The sequence below is a fragment of the Scyliorhinus canicula genome, chromosome 11 (assembly GCF_902713615.1).
Source record: "Scyliorhinus canicula chromosome 11, sScyCan1.1, whole genome shotgun sequence".
Classification (NCBI taxonomy): Eukaryota; Metazoa; Chordata; class Chondrichthyes; order Carcharhiniformes; family Scyliorhinidae; genus Scyliorhinus; species Scyliorhinus canicula.
Genome location: NC_052156.1, coordinates 9,437,697 through 9,459,976, shown reverse-complemented (window position 1 = coordinate 9,459,976; position 22,280 = coordinate 9,437,697). Strand labels below are relative to the sequence as shown.

Here is a 22,280-nt window from a genome sequence, read left to right as displayed (position 1 = left end):
CACTGCACCCTCTCCAAAGCATCCACATCCTTCCTATAAATGAGGCGACCAGAACTGGACACAATATTCCAGAGCGGGGGAGTTGTACCAGGTGCGCCGGCTAATATTTCTTCCTCAATCAACATCACTAGAGAGATTATTTGGTCATTTGTCTTATTTGTGCAATTGGCTGCCACATGTCGTAGTTACAACAGTCACTGTTTATTGGTTGCAAGGTGGTTTGGGACGATCTGGGACTGCCAAAAACTCTCTCGAATCGGCAAGTCTGTCGTCCTTTCAGTTAGAGACGAGTAGCTTATTCACAACTCAGCACATCCGCTTTGTGAAAACAGTCCGTGGAGCATATCATGAAAAACAGAACTGGCAGAAATAGCAGTGGTTATTCAGTTCTAATTAAAGGGGAGGCTGTGACCCTTTGTGTTACTATCCTTCTGTCACCTGCCTGGCCTCACTAACAAATTCACTCTCCGTCCATATATTATCGCTCGATTTAATTTCACCTAATTTGATTAGCGAGAGTTAATCAGTCAGGTGCCTCTCTATCCCAGTAGGACAGCCACACGGCTGTTCCCTCACCTACGCTGGGCCAAAATCCTGGAATGTCCTCCCTTCCCTATCAGCACTGTGGATGTACCTACACCACACGGACCACAGCGGTTCAAGGCGGTGGTGGCAATTAGGGATGGGCAAAAGAAAAGCTGGCTCAGCGATGCCTGCATCCCAGGAATGGATAAAATAGTTAAACCACAGGCAGAGGGGGTGGGGGGTGCCGGTGGGAGTGGGGGGGGGGGGGGGGGGGGGGGGGGGCAACTTCTTCAGCATTTTTCAGGTTCGATTCCAGGCTTGGGTCACCGTCTGTGTGGAGTCTGCACGTTCTTCCCGTGTCTGCGTGGGTTTCCTCCGGGTGCTCCGGTTTCCTCCCACAAGTCCCGAAAGAGGCGCTCGTTAGGTGGGTGGGGGTTACGGAGATAGGGTGGGGGGAGTGGGCCGAGGTCGGAGCTCCTTCAGAGGGTCGGTGCAGATTCGATGGGCTCCTTCTGCACTGTAGGGGTTCTGCGGATGTGGTCTCACTGAGGCCCTGTACAGCTCCAGTAACACTGCAGTTTGAAACAACTCAATCACGCAGCGGAGCAGATCCTCCAGACATCTTAAACACATCCCCCCCCATCCACCCATCTTGACAGACCAGCCCCTCCCCCTCCCCACCCATATATCTCCTTCCTGCACCCCAGAGCAGGGGTCTTTGGGTTGCAATTCAGAGACTGAATCCTTGGTGCTTTCACTTGAGCAAGATTGGGGGGGGGGGGGGGGGGGGTTGCCGCAAATTAGGCAACCTAGACGAGATTAGCTAATTTAGTGGAGTTTGAAACGGACAGATTTGCGGTGCGCACACGCACACTTCATTCCCACCGCTGGGTAAGTGCCTTACAAACAAAGTGAATCAGAGAATGGCAAATGTCTCCTTGGCAACTGCGTTTAAGCAGTTGAACTGGTAGGACACCGAGCACTCGATTCTCAGCCAGGGCTCATTGACATCACCCGGCTTTGACATTACCACGGCTTTAATCTCGGTCCTTCAGCTGGACGTTGCTGCGGACACAGGGACGTCCCAGGGCACGGCAACCTGGAGAGCGAGCAGTAAGGCTGGCACTGCCAGAAACGCCAGGCGGGCAACAACTAGAGTACTGCCCACCCGCCGTCACAATGGCATTACAGGAAGGATGTGATTGGCGCCCGGGATGGCACAGGGATTGTTGAGCATTCTGCCAGGACAGGAGAACTTTAGCTGTGAGGGAAGACCGATCCCTCACCCTTTATCTCAGCAGCAGAGGAGGCAGAGAGGAGACTTAATCGAGGTGGAGAACGGATAGGGAGCATCCGCTTCCCTTTGGAGAATCATCAATATCCGTGGGGCACAGACTTAAAATAAATCACCCAAAGGATTCAGAGGGGAGTTGAGAATGTTTTCTTTCACCCAGTTGGGGGGGCTGGGGGGAGGGATCAGGAACTCACTGCCTGAAAGGGGGGGGGCACAGGCTCACCTCAGTTGCCTAAACACTTAGAAGTGCTGCAACCCGAAACAGAGAACCACGGAAGCATTAACCGTGAACGACTGATGAGGGGGCTGAATGCCCTCCTCTACCATAAATTTCCAGGCTTCAACAAACAAAGAGTCGGTCAGATTCTGCAGAGAAAACCAAATTAATAAGGGCACCAGTAATAGTGTGTTCAATCGTCACCCCAAAAACTGAATCAATTTTCTCTGCAATGACTGTTTAATAATCCTTAATTGTGCTGCCAACTGTAATTTAGAAAAGCAATTTTAGACTGAAAGCTGGGGATATGCACTTATCAAAGAAATCAATCCCGTGGTTTTAAAGTGTGCAAAAATTGCATTTGTCTCAATTACGTATTTTTAAAAATAAATGCTCTTTAAAGGCACAAATTAAAGGCGGTGCCCTTGAAATATTCCTTTGCTGGGTACATCCTTCCACTGTATCAGACCATATGAGCTTCTATTTCAACATGGAGACACAAAATGCCAGTGTTCACCACTGGATGTCACTGTCGCACCACTTTTGCAGGATCTCTGGCCACAGCGACCGGGAGAAATTGCAACTCGCAAAGCTGGCCCTCGCCCTCCACAGAAATGATTCCTGATCACATCCACCTTCCTCCTGCACCGGTTCAACGCAGAGCGGCCGCAGCACCTCCCCTCGTTTCCCTTTTTAATAAAAGGTTCATCAGAGATCGGAGGAATGGGTGGCCACCTCATTTGAACACAAACACAGAGCTCGTGTGAGCGGGCGCTTGACAGGGTCGATGCAATGTTAGAGTCATCGAGTTTTACAGCACAAAAGGAGGCCCTTCGGCCCATCGTTGCTAAAGAGCCCGGAACGAGGAGTGCTACAATCAGCAGAGGTCAGTCAGCCATTTAGGACTTGGATTAGGAGGTTTTTTTTTTGAGGTTTTAAGGTTAAAAAAAGTGCATTGGAGGTAGATGCTGTGAGGAGTCATCGTTTGATTCTATCATGTGATCCATTACAACAACTAAATTTTCAGTCTCTCTGAATAATAAGCAGAAAGGCAAAATAGAGAGAGCGAGAGCGGAGAGCCACAGAGAGACGGAGAGAGGGACACACAGAGACGGAGAGAGGGACACAGAGAGACGGAGAGAGGGACACACAGAGACGGAGAGAGGGACACAGAGAGACGGAGAGAGGGACACAGAGAGACGGAGAGAGGGACACAGAGAGACGGAGAGAGGGACACAGAGAGACGGAGAGAGGGACACAGAGAGACGGAGAGAGGGACACAGAGAGACGGAGAGAGGGACACAGAGAGACGGAGAGAGGGACACAGAGAGACGGAAGAGGGACACAGAGAGACGGAGAGAGGGACACAGAGAGACGGAGAGAGGGGACACAGAGAGACGGAGAGAGGGACACAGAGAGACGGAGAGAGGGACACAGAGAGACGGAGAGAGGGACCACAGAGAGACGGAGAGAGGGACACAGAGAGACGGAGAGAGGGACACAGAGAGACGGAGAGAGGGACACAGAGAGACGGAGAGAGGGACACAGAGAGACGGAGAGAGGACACAGAGAGACGGAGGAGGGACACAGAGAGACGGAGAGAGGGACACAGAGAGACGGAGAGAGGGACACAGAGAGACGGAGAGAGGGACACAGAGAGACGGAGAGAGGGACAAGAGAGACGGAGAGAGGGACACAGAGAGACGGAGAGAGGGACACAGAGAGACGGAGAGAGGGACACAGAGAGACGGAGAGAGGGACACAGAGAGACGGAGAGAGGGACACAGAGAGACGGAGAGAGGGACACAGAGAGCCGGAGAGAGGGACACAGAGAGACGGAGAGAGGGACACAGAGAGACGGAGAGAGGGACACAGAGAGACGGAGAGAGGGACACAGAGAGACGGAGAGAGGGACACAGAGAGACGGAGAGAGGGACACAGAGAGACGAGAGAGGGACACAGAGAGACGGAGAGAGGGACACAGAGAGACGGAGAGAGGGACACAGAGAGACGGAGAGAGGGACACAGAGAGACGGAGAGAGGGCACAGAGAGACGGAGAGAGGGACACAGAGACGGAGAGAGGGACACAGAGAGACGGAGAGAGGGACACAGAGACGGAGAGGGACACAGAGAGACGGAGAGAGGGACACAGAGACGGAGAGAGGGACACAGAGAGACGGAGAGAGGGACACAGAGAGACGGAGAGAGGGACACAGAGAGACGGAGAGAGGGACACAGAGAGACGGAGAGAGGGACACAGAGAGACGGAGAGAGGGACACAGAGAGACGGAGACAGAGAGACGGAGAGAGGGACACAGAGAGACGGAGAGAGGGACACAGAGAGACGGAGAGAGGGACACAGAGAGACGGAGAGAGAGCCACAGAGAGACGGAGAGAGAGACACAGAGAGACGGAGAGAGGGACACAGAGAGACGGAGAGAGGGACACAGAGAGACGGAGAGAGAGAGACACAGAGAGACGGAGAGAGGGACACAGAGAGACGGAGAGAGGGACACAGAGAGCCGGAGAGAGGGACACAGAGAGCCGGAGAGAGGGACACAGAGAGCCGGAGAGAGGGACACAGAGAGCCGGAGAGAGGGACACAGAGAGCCGGAGAGAGGGACACAGAGAGCCGGAGAGAGGGACACAGAGAGCCGGAGAGAGGGACACAGAGAGACGGAGAGAGGGACACAGAGAGACGGAGAGAGGGACACAGAGAGACGGAGAGAGGGACACAGAGAGACGGAGAGAGGGACACAGAGAGACGGAGAGAGGGACACAGAGACGGAGAGAGGGACACAGAGACGGAGAGAGGGACACAGAGAGACGGAGAGAGGGACACAGAGAGACGGAGAGAGGGACACAGAGAGACGGAGAGAGGGACACAGAGAGACGGAGAGAGGGACACAGAGAGACGGAGAGAGAGCCACAGAGAGACGGAGAGAGAGCCACAGAGAGACGGAGAGAGGGACACAGAGAGACGGAGAGAGGGACACAGAGAGACGGAGAGAGGGACACAGAGAGACGGAGAGAGGGACACAGAGACGGAGAGAGGGACACAGAGAGACGGAGAGAGGGACACAGAGAGACGGAGAGAGGGACACAGAGAGACGGAGAGAGGGACACAGAGAGACGGAGAGAGGGACACAGAGAGACGGAGAGAGGGACACAGAGAGACGGAGAGAGGGACACAGAGAGACGGAGAGAGGGACACAGAGAGACGGAGAGAGGGACACAGAGAGACGGAGAGAGGGACACAGAGAGTCGGAGAGAGAGGGGGAGCGCGAGAGAGAGGGGGAGCGGGAGAGAGAGGGGGAGTGGGAGATGGCAGAGTAGATGGGGCGTAACCGTTCCTGCTCATTAAAGGATTGCAAATGGGAGGGGAGAGACGTACGGGGTTTTGTAAAAGAAGCAAATGGAAACGTGGTGGAGGCAGTTCAATCGAGGCATTCAAGAGGGCGGTAAATGATTATTTGAGTAGAGGCAATGTGCGGGGAAGAGGCACTAAGACACAATGCTCGTTTGGAGAGCTGGTGCTGAAACGATGGGCTGACTGGCCTGCTCCTGTGCCGTATCGATTTTGTCAGCCACTTGCTAACATACACACCCGTGTCTTCTTCTCTTTGATTGCGACAGACAGGCACCGACAGGGAATCCTTGTCTAGCAGCACGGGGTAACCACACTCTCCTTTCATCTGGGCCCGGAACCAAATTAACAGCGAGAAAGTCCTGACTGTGTGCCAACTCTGCAAGTTTGATGCAAAATCCACGAGTGCATCGAACCCATGCTGCACCCTCCTTGAACAGAATCACTTCCCTCTTGCCAGAGCCCCCCGACAGAACAATGTCTGGCGGGGGAATACTCAAGTGTCTGCAAAGCTGCCTCTACTCCCCCCAAGAAATATCCCTCATCGCCAGAACACCCACTTGGCCGTCACTGCTCACGGCCGTCATTCTGCCCCCCCCCCCCCCCCCCCCCCCCTCCTCCCGGTAACGCTGCTAATCCGGGTGCCCTAGCGCCAGGAACTGAGCGCAAACTGACAAACTCACCACGAGGAAAACCTTCACCGTTACCCCGAGATCCCCACCCGGCCGGTCCAGCATTCATCTGGATTTCAGCCCAGCAATCAAAGGCCAGCATTCAGCTGACTGCATCACCCGGGCAACCCACACACTGAAATTCTACTGGAAGAATTGCTCTGTGGGTACGGGTGCCAGGCAGGGTACATGTTGCGGGGCCCGATATCCATTTATGACAGGCACAAACAGCCTACTAAAGACTGGGCAGATGGTGGACGTCTGCCCACTCTTTCATGGACTGAACCAGTCACCCTGGCGACTGGTGCAATTTAAATTCAGCAAATAAAATCTGGAACGGGACCCATCTGGTTCACTAACGTCCTTTAGGGAAGGAAATCTGCCGTCCTTACCTGGTCTGGCCTACACGTGACTCCAGACCCACAGCAATGTGGTCCACCCCCTTTTTTTTTTAAATTTAGAGTACCCAATTCATTTTTTCCAACTGAGGGGCAATTTAGCATGGCCAATCCACATCCCTGGGTTTTGGGGGCGAAACCCACGCAAACACGGGGAGAATGTGCCAACTCCACACGGACAGTGACCCAGAGCCGGGGTGGAATCTGGGACTTGAGCGCCGTGAGGCAACAGTGCTAACCCACTGCCCCGCCGTGCTGCCCTCCTGTGGTTGACTCTTGACCTCCCCTTCCAAAATGGTCCAGCAAACCACTCAGGTCAAGGGCCATTAGAGATGGGCAACAATTGCTTGCCCAGCCCAGCGACGGCCACATCGCATGGAGAATAAGCGTTAAAAGATGAAATACGAATAACATCCATTCGGGAGGAGGAACATCCACTCGGGAGGAGGAAGGTTACAAAGTCGCTCCTCGCTCCGTGTCGTTAGGTGATTGTCGGTGGGGGGGGGGCTCATTGCAATACGAGGATGAGAATTGGCTCTGTGATTCAGTCTACAAGTCTACAGTCGAATAGACAGCACCCCATCCGGAGTCACAGATGGAGAGTGGCCAAGGTACGAGGAGTGGCTGCAAAACGGTGAGCCGTAGATAAGCTCAATCCACTCAGGTAAAGAGCGGGATGGAGGTGCAAGAACAAAGCAAAACAGACTCCCAAAATAAACCCACAAACATCCAGTCCCCCCCCCCCCCCCCCCCACACCACGTCAGTCATTTATTTAGACATTAACGGTTTGCAAAACAAATAAATAAAACCTTAACCTTTTTAACTCCCAGCTCGATGGGTTTGATGCATTCGAGGAAGTCGTTCCTGCAATTATTCACCACGGTGGAGACTGGGTGAAGAGCAATGGATTCCGTCGGGTGAATCAATTTAACAGCCTCCATGGGCGGAATCTCACCATAATCCAACCACATCCGCACGGCCTCCTCTCCATCCAGGATGGCTGGCATTCTGCCGGGGAAACGGGGAAAGAGGCAGAGAGCGCGTCGGGAAGAGGGTGGAAGGGGCAAGAGGCAGAGAGAGAGTCGGGGAGGAAGAGGGTGGAAGGGGCAAGAGGCAGAGAGAGCGGCGGGGAGGAAGGGGCAAGACGCAGAGAGAGAGTCGGGGAGGAAGAGGGTGGAAGGGGCAAGAGGCAGAGTGTGTGTCGGGGAGGACGAGGGTGGAAGGGGCAAGAGGCAGAGAGAGCGGCGGGGAGGAAGGGGCAAGAGGCAGAGAGAGAGTCGGGGAGGACGAGGGTGGAAGGGGCAAGAGGCAGAGAGAGTCGGGGAGGACGAGGGTGGAAGGGGCAAGAGGCAGAGAGAGCGTCGGGGAGGACGAGGGTGGAAGGGGCAAGAGGCAGAGAGAGTCAGGGAAGGAAGAGGGTGGAAGGGGCAAGAGGCAGAGAGAGCGTCGGGGAGGACGAGGGTGGAAGGGGCAAGAGGCAGAGAGAGTCGGGGAGGAAGAGGGTGGAAGGGGCAAGAGGCAGAGAGAGCGGCGGGGAGGAAGAGGGTGGAAGGGGCAAGACGCAGAGAGAGCGGCGGGGAGGAAGAGGGTGGAAGGGGCAAGAGGCAGAGAGAGCGGCGGGGAGGAAGAGGGTGGAAGGGGCAAGAGGCAGAGAGAGCGTCGGGGAGCAAGAGGGTGGAAGGGGCAAGAGGCAGAGAGAGCGGCGGGGAGCAAGAGGGTGGAAGGGGCAAGAGGCAGAGAGAGCGGCGGGGAGGAAGAGGGTGGAAGTGGGGAGAGGCAGAGAGAGCGGCGGGGAGGAAGAGGGTGGAAGGGGCAAGAGGCAGAGAGAGCGGCGGGGAGGAAGAGGGTGGAAGGGGCAAGAGGCAGAGAGAGCGGCGGGGAGGAAGAGGGTGGAAGGGGCAAGAGGCAGAGAGAGCGTCGGGGAGGAAGAGGGTGGAAGTGGGGAGAGGGGGAAAGAAGGCGGGCAGGTGGGGGAACGAGAGAAGATTGCTATATAGATATTGTTTCATTGAAAAATATAATGGAAGCGTGTGTCGAATTGTGATGACAATTCAAATAAAACAGGTAATCATAATTTGTAATATTACTGACAAATATTAGGATAAAAATATAATGTAGTCATAAAATGCTTGCACAATTATGAGCTTTCCAGTATATAATTTATTGGAGTGGCACGGTGGAGAGGGGGGGGAGATATGTTATTACATTGAAGGCACTAAATTATTACTAAATGAATATCAAATTGTTTTTGTCTTTAATAGTTGAATAGCCAGATGGCATTAGGGTAAAACATATGACCACTTGACAGAGCCTTCAGCAGAAGGGAATAAAGTGGTCTCTCATGGCGCGATCCTAGCTTCAGATATCGGCCAGCTCACAGGTGTCATCTGAAACATGGCAAATAGTTTACTGGACGAATACTTGTCTCCGAGAGATTTCCGCAAACTAAGCTGGCTTTCTAAAGGCCTACCTCTCATCATCATTCTTTAACACAAAGGAATTGATCTGCCCATCACTACAGAATAACTAAATATTTATCTTGCCCCTTTTAATATAATGAAACATCCCAACTTTGTAAGAGCATTACAGAGAGAGTGACACTGAGCCACGTTTAGGGAGCCGGTGGTATTGTCGCTTTACCGGGAATCCAGCGACCCAGGGTAGTGCTCTGGGGATCTGGGTTCAAATGTCGCCACGGCAGGTGGCAAAATTTGTTGAATTCAGTAAAATAACTGGAACTAAAAGTCTAAGCTAACCACAAAACCATTGTCATAAAACCCCACCGGGTTCATTAATGTCCCTGAGGGAAGGCAATCTGCCGTCCTTACCCGGTGTGACCTACATGTGCCCCCAGATCCACAGCAACGTGGTTGACTCTTAACTGTCCTCGGAAAATGGCCGAGCGAAACACTCAAAGGAAACAAGGAGGAATTAAACCGGACACACCACCCGGCATCGACCCAGACACTGGCAAACCAGGCCATGTCGACCCTGTAAAGTCCTGAGAGTTGTGCCAAAGTTGGGAGAGCTGTCTCACAGACTAGTCAAGCAACAGCTTGACGTAGTCACACTCACAGAATCAGACCGTACAATGTCCCAGACACCACTAGCACCATCCCTGGGTTTATTCTGACCCACCGGATTCAATGGGAATCAAGAGGAAAAGCTTCCGCTGGTTGGAGTCTTGCCTGGCACAAAGGAAGGTGTTTGCGGTGGTGGGAGATCAATTATCACAGCTCCAGGACATCACTGCAGGAGTTCCTCAGGGTAGTGTCCCAGGCCCAACCACCTTCAGCTGCTTCATCGATATCCTCCCTTCCATCATAAGGTCAGAAGTGGGGATGTTTGCGGATGACTGCACAATGTTCAGCACCATTTGCGACTCCTCAGATAATGAAGCAGTCCGTTCCAAATGCAGCAAGACCTGGACAATATCCAGGTTTGGGCTGACAAGTGGCAAGTTACATTCACACCACACAAGTGCCAGGCAATGACCTTCTTCAATCAGAGAGGATCTAACCATCGCCCCTTGACATTCAATGGCATTACCATCACAGAATCCCCCACTATTAATGTCCTGGGGGTTACCATTGACCAGAAACTGAACTGGACTAGCCATATAAATACTGTGGCTACAAGAGCAGGTCAGAGGCTAAGAATCCTGCAGCGAGTAACCCACCTCCTGACTCCCCAAAGCCTGTCCACCATCTACAAGGCACAAGTCAGGAGTGCGATGGGACACTCTCCACTTGCCTGGATGAGTCCAACTCCAACAACACAAGAATCTCAACCCCATCCAGGACAAAGATTGATATCCCTTCAAGGTTCAATCCCTCCACCGCTAACACACAGTGGCAGCCGTGTGTGTACCATGTACAAGGTGCACTGCAGGAACTCACCAAGGCTCCTGAGGCAGCACCTTCCAAATCCAAGGCCACTACCATCTGGAATAAGGGCAACAGGTATCTGGAACTCCACCATCTGGATGTTCCCCTGCCAGCCACTCACCATCCTGACATGGGAGGTATATCGCCGTTCCTTCACTGTCGCTGGGGCAACATCCTGGAGCTGCCTTCCAAAGTGGCACACTGGGTGCACTTACACAGCGGTTCAAGAGGGCAGCTCACCACCACCTTCGAGGGCAACTAGGGACGGGCAATGAATATTGGCCTAGCCAGCGACTTCCACATCCCTTCAATAAATTTTTAAAAAACATGAGGAGATATTAGGTCAGATGATCTAAAGCTTGGTCAAAAGACTGGTTTTAAGGAGCGTCATGAGGAGGAAAGGGAGGTAGAGCGGCTGGGAGGTGTAGGGAGGGAATTCCACAGCTTGCTGCCCTGTCAACATGGCCACCAATGATGGAGCAATTAAAATTGGGGATGCTCAGGGCGGCATGCGGCGCAGTGGTTAGCACTGGGCCAGCGGAGGGTTCGATCCCGGCCCTGGGTCACTGTCCGTGTGGAGTCTACACATTCTTCCCATGACTGCGTGGGTTTCACCCCCACAACCCAAAGATGTGCAGGTTAGGTGGATTGGCCGTGCTAAATTGCCCCTTAGTTTAGGTGACGTTACTGGGTTACGGGATAGGGTGGAGGCGTGGGCTTAAGTAGGGTGCTCTTTCCAAGGGCCGGTGCAGACTCGATGGGCCGAATGGCCTCCTTCGGCACTGTAAATTCTATGATTTTAAGTCCCCACCTGCCTGACGAGGAGGAACTTGCATTTGCAGTTTGCATTGAATTGACTCCAGACCCTTAATCAGATCACTTTCCAAACTGGGCATTTCATACCTCAAAACAAATTTAAAATTGTCCTTGTGTTTCCAAGATTTTCTATTTACTTAATGGGCCTAGAGGAGTTGTTGATGAATTTAGATTTGAGAATATGCAAGATAATTAGAGATATCATGTACATGTAAAGGGATAGCCTGGAGCTGTACTACAGGTGGTCACAGAGCTTGTTCCTAGTCTGTGCAGAATTACCTGCTCTGGCCCCGGGTTATAGTTGTTGCAAAATACTCTTTTAAGTTGTGCGCACTTGGGCAGACAGCACATTCTCGCTTTCAGGTTTGAATGTTCAACGAGTGCGGCGCCTCGCCTGTACGTACCGGTCGTGGATCCAGTCCATGGCTTTGGAAGCCTCCACGGTGATGACGGTGTACGTGTAAAGCGTCTCTCCTCCACAGGGAGGTTTCCAGCTGTCAAACAGCCCGGCCATAGTGAGCAGCCGTCGACCCGTCCACTCCTCACCACCCGCCTGAAACAACAAACACGCAGGGGTCAGCTTTCCGCCGATTGTCAAATTGACACATGTTAGGCAGGAAAACAAACCAAAAATCGAGCTATTGAGCAGTGAAGTTATGCTGGATCTTTGCAAAACCCTGTTAGGCCACAACTGGAGCATTGAATCCAGTTCCGATAGCACACTTTAGGAATGAGACGGGGTCCTGGAGGGTCCACAGGAGATTCACCAGAATGATTCCAGGGAGAAGGAACATTTGCGACAAGGTGAGGTTGGAGAAGCTGGGATTTGCCTTGGAACAAAGGACCTCTTGATAGAGGTTTACAAGATTGAGACAGATTCTGATGCGCTCGACAAAGAAAAGCCGTTCCCATTGGCTGATGGTACCAGACTAGGAGACGCAGATTAAGTTTTACGTTTTGGGGCAAGGAATATGCTGCCGATGTGAGGGAGACTTTTTCTTCCTTTTTTACACAGCGAGGGTTAGTGACCTGGAACGCACTATCCACGAGGGTGAGGGAAGCAGCGGGAACCACAGACGATGAACGATTTTGGATGGAAACTGGAGGGAAATAAACGTGCTGGGATACGGGGAAACAGCAGGTGGGAATGGGACTGACTGGATTGCTCCAGAGAGCCAGCATGGATTCTATTTCCTTCTGTGGCCCAATGGCTCCATAAAGACAAGGGGCAATGTGTGGGATCTTGCTCTGCACAAAAATGGTGCTGCTGCATTTTCAACCTGGGCTGCACTGCAAAGTAACGTATCGTATACGAACAGCTTCTGGGATACATAGCTGCCAATTAAAAAATATTTTTGCTCCTTTTCTTTTCACAAGCCTCGATTTAGGAAAGGACACCATTCCCAACCAAGACCAGGATTAAACTACTGGTGGATCAGGTTACTGCACAGTCCAAACAGAGCATGCAAATGTCGTCACAGTTCCAGAGGACCACAGGCTGCTCTCCCTTTTTGTGAGAGAGAGCGAGCGCTGACCGGTGGCGATTTATCGAGCGAGGTTGTGGTGGCTCATGGAAAACCTCGGCCAGCATGGGAAGTGAACCGGCGCTGTTCGTCTCTTCCTGCATTATGAACCAGCCGCCCAATCAACTCCCCTTACGCTGTGCTTCAGCCCTGACGGAATTGTACCCGCTCTGTTACTCGAGAGAGAGAGAGAGAGAGAGAGAGAGAGAGAAAGTTTGCTCACTGCCCACACCATGTCAATTCTGCGGTGACTAAATCAATTTAACGGTAAAGAGGGAGCAGAAAAGGCAGGTCCCAATTTAATAAATTATATCCTGCAGCACAGCCATGGATTATAGCACAGGGCTGACGAGAAGGGTTTGGAGGAGGGGACGACCTTTAAACCAGTCAATTAGATTTCCACATGAACCGCGGACAGGTATTAGTAACAACCACCTTCATTCACTGTTTTCAAAAACCTTCTCCCTCACCCTCGCTCTCCGGCTAATTGAACACATGGAGCTAATCACGGATCTTTCTCTCCTACTCTCTGATTATCCTCTTGCAAACAGGTTTGGAGCAATCACATTCAGAAGCCGGTTAATTTAATCAAGTTAAATAACTGAGTCAGGTTAAAGCCTGATGATCGCACTCGGCGAAATTAAATAATTTGTCAAAGGAAGCTGGGACCACACACGGTGCACCGGTGCTGAATCTCCGGCTCAGGGAGGGTGGTCAGGCGCTGGTGTGCCTTCACACTCGCGTTTCCCACCTCCAGACCCCGGCAGAAATACCTGCGCGTTGAGCCGGTTCCTCTTGGGGCTGGTTTAGCACAGTGGGCTAAACAGCTGACTTGTAATACAGAACAAGGCCAGCAGCGCGGGTTCAATTCCCCATACCAGCCTCCCCTAAACAGGCGCCGGAATGTGGCGACTAGGGGCTTCTCACAGTAACTTCATTGAAGCCTACCTGTCATAATAAGCGATTATTATTATGTATCAATTGGTGAGTGTTTCTTCCACCAACTGAAGGGCCTCAATGATGGCATGCAGCTCCTGTTTCTAAACCTGGCCAGAGAAAGGAGGGCAGTCTCGGCGATGCCTCCTTTCAGGGGTTGCCCATCTCCTACCAATTGTGCGGGGTCTGGAACATGGTCTCCTCTAGCCAGAGTCCTCCCCTTGTCTGGACTGGCGCTATCATCGAGGGTCTCTGCTCAGGAATCATCCCCCCCCCCCCCCCCCCCCCCCCCCACCATCACCACTACCATTGCGGCTGGCAGGAGAGGGGGCATGGGCTGCCAAGGTGACCAGAGTCAGCGTTGGGGCGGTGGAGGAGCACGCTACATCTCAACAGAAGAACGGGCGCGACACAAGTCGCTGGCCTAGCTTGCGGCCAAAACCACGGAGCACCTTAAACTGCGTGCTCGGCCCCGACTGCACTCTTCGGGTCGGTACAGGTGTCCTAGATGTGCGGAGCCCTCCCAATCGAGCCCACTCCCATTCCCACAGAATTCCTCATCGCGCCAGGCCCCGGAATCGGCCAGGTGGACACATTTACTCTCTCAGGATCCCACAGCCGTTTTTCCCGAAGCCTCCTCTGCTCTTTTATCCCTCAACCAGCCACGCCACATTAAAAAGAAGAGACACAATCTGGTCTTGGTCACAAGGTTCTACGTGGGATCCTGCCATGCTCAAACGGGCTGCTGCATTTCCGACAACAGGCGACACTTCCGAACTGGTTACAGAGGCCTGGGACGTCGCGAGATTCTTTCGTACCTCCTCTTTCTCGCAGGTTTGTGGGAAGTAGATGAAGTAGGGCTGCTTTTCTCCCTGTTGTCTCTGCCACTCATAGAATCCGTCAGCCAACACCACGCAGCGCTGCCCTTTAACAAAAGGATCCTGTTGAGGAACAGGTTAAAGATTGTTACTGGTATACGCAGTTTAAGCCGTGCGGCCAGGATCAAGAACATCCAGGTTTTGATCACATTTCTAACATTTTGAACTCGGGACATGCAATACTCTTGCCTCAGCTTTCGAGGTGGGTTTCCACAGTGACAGCAGAGGATGTTAGACGTATTAGATGCTGTGGTATGAAGAGACAAAATTTCTGTTCCTTTTTCCACCAACACACTTTTATTTCCTCCAACAGACTCTGCACAAACCTCTACACATCACCAGACCCAGAGGCCACCTGAAGCCCCTTTACATATCAGTGTCAATTATTGGACACTTAATATAAATGAGACAACTAACTGCAATGTCTCTTAACCCATTACTTTACACAGGAGACCATTCAGACGGTTGGGCGGGCTCTCCGAAGGAGAGATTTATCAAATGCCAATTGCCCGGCTTCTCCCCGAACCACGTGTTCTTTCTTTTCAGGTAATAGTCCAGTGGGGACGACCTGACAGAATCTGCCGCCACCACGCTCTCAGGCAGTCTATTCTAGGTCTTCAACCCCTCCCCACTGTGAGACGAGGTTTTTCCTCACCTCTCCATTGCTCCTTTTGCCAATCACCTTAAACCTGTGACCCCCCCCCCCCCCCCCCAACCGGCGGCCACCACTGCGGCACAGTGGTGAGCACATGAGCACAGCTGCCTCCTGGCGCCGAGGGCCCGGGTTCAATCCCGGCCCCTTGTCACTGTCCGTGTGGGGTTTGCACATTCACCTAGTGTCTGCGTGTGTTTCACCCCTACAACCCAAAGATGTGCAGGGTAGGTGGATTAGCCGCGCTAAATTGCCCTTTAATTGGAAAAAAAATACTTGAGTACTCTAAACTTTTTTCTTTTTTTGAAATCTGTGTCCCTCATAGAATTCACAGTGCAGGAGGCCATTCAGCCCATCGAGTCTGCACCGGCTCTTGGAAAGAGCACCCTACCCAAGGTCAACAACTCTACCCTATCCCCATAATCCAGTAACCCCACCCAACACTAAGGGCAATTTGGACTCTATGGGCAATTTATCATGGTCAATCCACCTAACCTGCACATCTTTGGACTGTGGGAGGAAACCGGAGCACCCGGAGGAAACCCACGCACACACGGGGAGGATGTGCAGACTCCGCACAGACAGAGACCCAAGCCGGAATCGAACCTGGGACCCTGGAGCTGTGAAGCCATTGTGCTATCCACAATGCTACCGTGCTGCCCATATCGTTCTCGATATGATGGGTTAGACGAGGGGGATCGGGTGGCCCGAGCAGCCCATGTAACCCTGATAGTCAGTTGTCTGAGGCAATGATAATGGTTTTAAAGAGATGATGGTGCAGTGATAATCTTACTGGACTAGGAATCCAGACGCCCTTGGTAATGCTGATATGAAACCATTGTCAACTGTGGTAAAAACCCATCTGGTTCACTCGTGCCCTTTCAGGAAGGAAATCTGCCATCCTTACCTGGTCTGGCCTACACATGACTCCAGATCCACAGCAATGTGGTTGACTCTTAAATACCCGTCAGGATGGGCAATAAATGCTGACCCAGCCAGCGACGCCCTCATCCCATGAATGAATAAAGAAAAAAAACTGTCCTCGCAGGTAAATGCAAAAGGAGCAGGAACAGCGTCTTGACCAACATTCATCCCTTAGCCAACATCACTCTGACAAATGATCTGGTCGTCATTACACTGCTGATCGTGGAAACCTGCTGTGCACAAACGGTCTTTGTCAGCGGCACGGTAGCACAGTGGTTAGCACTGTTGCTTCACAGCGCCTGGGTCCCAGGTTCGATCTTGGTTTTGGTCACGGTCTGTGCCGAGTTTGCACGTTCTCCCCTGTGTCTGCGTGGGTTTCCTCCGGGTGCTCCGGTTTCCTCCCACAGTCTAAAGATGTGCAGGTTAGGTGGATTGGCCGTGCTAAATTGCCCTTAGTGTCCAAAAAAAAAGGTTAGATGGGGTTACTGGTTTAGGATACTGTGAGGTCTGGATAGAGTGGACGTGGAGAGGATGTTTCCACTTGTAGGAAACACCAGAAGCAGAGGACACCATCTCAGACTAAAGGGACTAAGCTTTAAAACTGAGATGAGGAGGAATTTCTTCAGCCAGAGGGTGAATCTGTGCAACTCTTTACCACAGGAGGCTGAGGAGGCCAAATCACTGAGTGTCTTTAAGACAGAGATAGATAGGTTCTTGATTAATAAGGGGATCGGGGTTATGTGGAGAAAGCAGGAGAATGGGGCTGAGAAAATATCAGGCATGGTTGAATGGAGGAGCAGACGTGATGGGTCAAGTGGCCTAATTCTGCTCCTATGTCTTATGCGTGTAGGCGTGGGCTTGAGTAGGGTGATCTTTCCAAGGGCCGATGCAGACTCAAATGGGCTGAATGGCCTCCTTCTGCACTGTAAATTCTATGATTCTATGATCAGGAGACGCGGATTCAAATCCCAGCAGCTGATGGAATTCAAATTTAATCCATAAATCTGGAAAATGAAGCTAATCTCAGTAATCGCGACCTTGACAACCGTCACGGATTGTTGTAAAAAACCCAACTAATGCCCTTTGGGGAAGGAAATCTGCCACCCTTACCGGGTCTGGCCTATGTGTGGCTCCAGACCCACAACAATGTGGCGGCAGACGCTGGAAATTCCCACGACAAACAACTCAACTCAAGGGCAATTAGGGATGGGCAACACATGCTGGCCCGGCCAGCGACGGCCACATCCCAGGAAGAATATTTTAAAATATGTGGGGGGAGATTGCGGACCGGTGTTGACTGAAGATCACACCTTGTACGACTTCTTCTGCATCATCCCATCGCTGCGGCAGTTGCTGGTGTTGTACTGCATCTTGGCGGGATCGCTCTCCCGAAACCAGGATGGGATAAGACCCCAACGCATGGCCGCTAGAATAGGCTCCGCACTCTCCGCATCCTGTCAACGCAAAACAGAAAGAGTCAGTCAGCCAAATCGAACCCCCGTCTTCAGCGCGGACTCCATTCCTGGCCCCAACGGTCCCTGCTGAAAAGATCGCAAGTGGATTCCGGGTGACAACAGGATAAGATGAAGTTGCGATGACCAATGCTGCTCAAATCCCACCTTGGAAAATCCCGAGAATGAATTTGATACATTGAATAGGGAAGCAGTCTCCTCCCCTTGACCTTTAATGGCTTCGCCAGCAACAAGGCCCAAACGTCAACATCTTTGGGTGGGAGTAGTTGGGAGGGGGAAGAGAGAGGGAAGCACTAAGCTGAAGCAGCCACATCAACGACAGAGCTATGGCCACCAAAACCACCACAGCTCGTGTCGAAGGCCCTCAAAAGCCTCTGCACCATCCACTCAACTCAGGACAAATGTGTGAAGGAACACTGAACACTCACCTGGATGGGTGCAGGAATAAGAACGTGGAGTTGGTTAGCACCCTGACGGGCGGCAGTCCATTTTGATTGGTACTCCTGCTGTCAACTCTCTTCCCCCCCCCCCCCCCCCCCCCCCAACATCATCTTACAGGAAACATTGCCACCAGCTCTTGGAGTTCACTTCAACGGCACCCCCCACCCCTCCTTTCCCTCCCCAGTATAATGTCATTGGAACGTAACCATCTTGGGGTTCCTCTCTGTCAAATGTTGTACCATATCGTTGGGCCTAAATCCTGCAATTCCCTCCAGCACTGCAACAATTCAGCGGGGAGCCATGGTCTTCTTAGGGCATCTGGGAATGGGTCAAAGTTGGGACCTTGCTGGAACAAGTAATATTAAACACACCAGGTCTGTGGGAGGTTCTGATGGAAGGTCATTGCCCTGAAACATTATCTCTCTCTCTCCCCACAGATGCTGCCTGACCTGCTGCATATTCCCATCATTTTCTGTTTTTATTTCAGATGTCCAGTGTCTGCAGTATTTTGCTTTGGTATTGTTTAAATCCCAGCCCAGTGAGCCTGGGGTGAGGGGGTTGGGGCGCAAGTGACTAGTTTGTGTTGCCAGTTAAAACCGAAAAACCCTTTCCAATCCCCAGCCACACAGGAGACATACATTGCAGAAACCAGGACAGGAATTACTTTGTGGAAATGCCTTCTGGACACCAGCACCGGGCTGGTCGAATGTGGGCATCTGTTGAACGAGGGCTTGTACTTATCTCGGTCGCCATCTCTCCACGCAGGGTCCCTCCTCCTCCCCTGGCCATCTCGATAGGCACAGGCCCGTCTGATCTGATCGGCAGCCAGTGAGCACGCAGTGCGCCCGCACATGTTGGCGACGAGTAGCACTTGGTACAAATCCTCAGACTTTAAACCTGCAGAAGAGATGGCACGAGGTCAAATAAATTGCATTGTTACTGTGCCGAGGAGTGCCGTCTAACTCAAAATTCAGACCACTTGAATGTTATCTTGAACCCTGTGAAAGCATCCACTGGCTGATGATCAACATCCATTCAATGTCTCTATATAATCTCCATTCAGCGTGAGAGCTTGGAGGACACGGGCTTCAGATCCAGCAAGAAGTGACGATGGGAGGTGGAAGGATCCATTAGCGTCGATGTGCTGAGAAAGATGGGGCTGCAGGAGAAGGAGGAGGAGATAACGCTTTCTATCGCTCACATAGAATGGTAATGGGGAGTGGTGGGGGGAGAATGAGGTTATGTTCTAAGCTATAATTCCAGAAATAAATCACCAGGAAAAGTGATTTTGAAACCAGTGAAAAAGTTTCCCAACTTCTTCCAACCAGGAAAAATGAGGTTCTATTGGCTGGAAGATATCAGAATTGGACAATCTGGATTGAAGGGTTATCGTACATATCTTCCAACCCCCCCCCCCAGCCCCCCATATAAATAACCCCCCACATCCATAGAGGGAAAATGAGCAACAAGGCAGCACGGTGGCGCAGTGGATTAGCCCTGTTGCCTTACGGAGCCGGGGTCCCAGGTTCCATCCTGGCTCTGGGTCACCGTCCGTGTGGAGTTTGCACATTCTCCCCGTGTTTGTGTGGGTTTCGCTCCCACAACCCAAAGATGTGCAGGCTAGCTGGATTGGCCATGCTAAATTGCCCCTGAATTGGAAAAAAAATCAATTGGGTACTCTAAATTTATTTAAAAAAGGAAAATGAGCAACAACTTCCACTTAATGCTCCGACAATGTAACTGTTAGAGGGCCTATAAATACTCCCACCAGCGTTTCCCTAATGCCCACCCACATTGATGCTCACCCACAATCTCCTGAGCCAAGTTCCTGCCTCACCCATCCCCTTACCCAATCCTCTACTATCAGGGATGCCCCTCGCTTTTTTGTTCCCCCTGACTTTCTGAAATATTGTGCACCCTGGGATAATTATCTCCCAACCTCGATCACCTTGTAACCACGTCTCTGTAAATGGTGATTTGAGCTCAACAATTTATCTCTATTTGCGCCACTAGTTCATCTATCATATTGTGGATGCCCCACGCGTAATAAAGAACCCTGAATTTATTTTTGTAAAATCACTGTTCCCTGCATGGAACTCGCTCATTAATCCGGAATTGCTGTTGAACACTCTGTCCCTTCCAGACCCATTGTTTGTCTTCAGTCACATCGCCGCAAAGTTCGGTTGTCTCAACTTTTCGTTTTGGATTTCGAAACTACTTTCACCCGAATTCTCCTCCCCATCGGTTTATGGTCCTGTCCAAAGCTCTGGTTATACAATCCACTAGGACACTGGTCCCAAGCCGGTTTAAGTGGGGCCCATCCCAATGCAGCTGCACTTCCCCATCCCAGCCCCGTGGAGCTGCTCTTCCCGTGCCCCCTCCCCATGCCAGTTGGCAGGACCACTTGGGCACCTTCGCACCAGCAATGGCAGGGCACCACCCTACCCAAAGGGCATGCAGCTGAGGGTCTTCGAGCCCATCAGAAACCCCCTTGAGTGCCATTCCATCTGGTCCCCATCTGTGGGGATCTGAACCAAGAGGCGCTCGCCCGATGCCCCCCGGGGCGAAGGGGCCGAATCCCAAAGCCTCAGGTACCTCGGGAATCTGCACACTTAGAGGCAGCGAGGCTTGCTGCCTCACTCTAATATGCAGATTTGCTAAAACCTCGCAACGTCTCGCGAGATTGCGCTGAATTGCGAGATTGCGCTGAATCGCGAGCTGTTGCGAGCCAGGTAGATCCCGGGAGCGGGGTCTCCCGGCTTCCAGCGGCCACGCCGAGCCCGGCGAACTGCTTTACCGGCGCTGCGTTGCAGTAGGATCGCGCCCGTAATTTTCAAATTCCACCTGCGTTGTTGGTTCCGACATAGACCTTGCCTCTCCCACTCCACAACCAAGGGGCAGAGATTTAGGGCAAGAGGTGGGAGGTGTGGAGGAGATTCGAAGGGCAACTGCTTCACCCAGAGGGTATTGGGGATCTACATCTCACTGCCCGAAAGGGTGGTAGAGGCAGAAATGCTAATTAACATTTTTTTAAAAGCTAGATATGCATTTGAAGTGCCGTGGCCGACAGCACAGTGAAACAGGAGCTGGAATGTGGGAACAGAAAAGACTCCCTACAGTGCAGAAGGAGGCATTCGGCCGATCGAGTCTGCACCGACTACCTGTAAGAGCACCCTACCGACGCCCAATCCCCCGCCCCATCCCCGCAACCCCACCTAACCTCTTTGGACACTAAGGGGCAATTTAGCGTGGCCAATCCACCTAACCTGCACATCTTTGGACAGTGGGAGGAAACCGGAGCACTCGGAGGAAACCCACGCAGACACGAGGAGAAAGCGCAAATTCCACACAGTCACCTGAGGTCGGAATCGAACCCTGCTCCGTGGCGCTGAGAAGCAGCGGTGCTAACCACTGTGCCGCCCCAATAGGCTGGGGTGGAGGAGCTACTTGTCAGTCGCAGACACCAAGGGCCAAATGGCCTTTTCCGCGCTGCTAAATGTCTACGTTTTCAGTTACAGGACGGGAGGAGTATTTTTGACACCAAGTCGGCAGGCAGACTTCAGCCGTTTGAAAAGCGCACCTGCAGCCTAGTGGCACAGAACCACAGAGAGGTGGGAGTTACAGATTCGATATCCGGTGCACCGCAGCGGCAGCTGGTCTAAACCCTGGGGGAGGTCTCCCCTCCCCTGATGCTCCCCAATGAGTCCCGATAGGCCTTCCGCGTATGCACGTCGGGTGAGGACTGACCAAAAGTGTGGCGCTCACAGTGCACATGGGAACAGCAAGTGAGTGAGAAACAACTATTCTGAGACTCGGAGCCTGTTGCACGAATAACCATCAACAGAAGAGGGGAAACTGCAGAAGAAATAGAAAGGCGGTAGTCAGAATGAAACTAGCAATCCACAAACGTGTCTGAAAAACACCATCACAGATGAACATACACATTCTGATGAATGCCAATTACTCAGCGCCCACTTTGCGATTTATAAATTCGAAAGCTCCAACGGCTTAAATTGATACGGAGCACAAACGTGACACCGGAAAGTGCTGGACAGTCAGTGAGTAAATACTGATTACAGCTTCACACCAGGCTCACGTTCTTGACTCACCCCTTGTAACCAAACCACGAGAGAGAGAAAAAAAAATCAACATCTAATAGCTCGCTCAGGGCCGAAAGAACTCAAACTTTTAAACAATGGCACATGTTAAAAACAAAAGAACTATTCCAATAAACCTTCCCCCCGACAAACCATTTTCATATTCAGTTTATAACTTTA

General features: G+C 52.1%; 1 protein-coding gene across 3 annotated transcripts in view; it reads right to left on the bottom strand.

The window, feature by feature from the left end:
* The window catches only part of hmces (5-hydroxymethylcytosine binding, ES cell specific), a 28,160-nt gene that overhangs the window by 2,981 nt on the left and 2,899 nt on the right, over nt 1–22,280 (bottom strand). For all 3 annotated transcript variants that reach the window (XM_038812170.1, XM_038812172.1, XM_038812171.1), the window contains exons 2-6: nt 18,668–18,900; nt 17,401–17,544; nt 14,455–14,577; nt 11,582–11,730; nt 7,290–7,482 (exon numbers count right to left, since the gene is read on the bottom strand). In XM_038812170.1, the coding sequence (XP_038668098.1) occupies nt 7,290–7,482; nt 11,582–11,730; nt 14,455–14,577; nt 17,401–17,544; nt 18,668–18,856 (798 nt within the window). In that variant the 5' untranslated portion in view covers nt 18,857–18,900. The remainder of the gene's footprint in view (nt 1–7,289; nt 7,483–11,581; nt 11,731–14,454; nt 14,578–17,400; nt 17,545–18,667; nt 18,901–22,280) is intronic.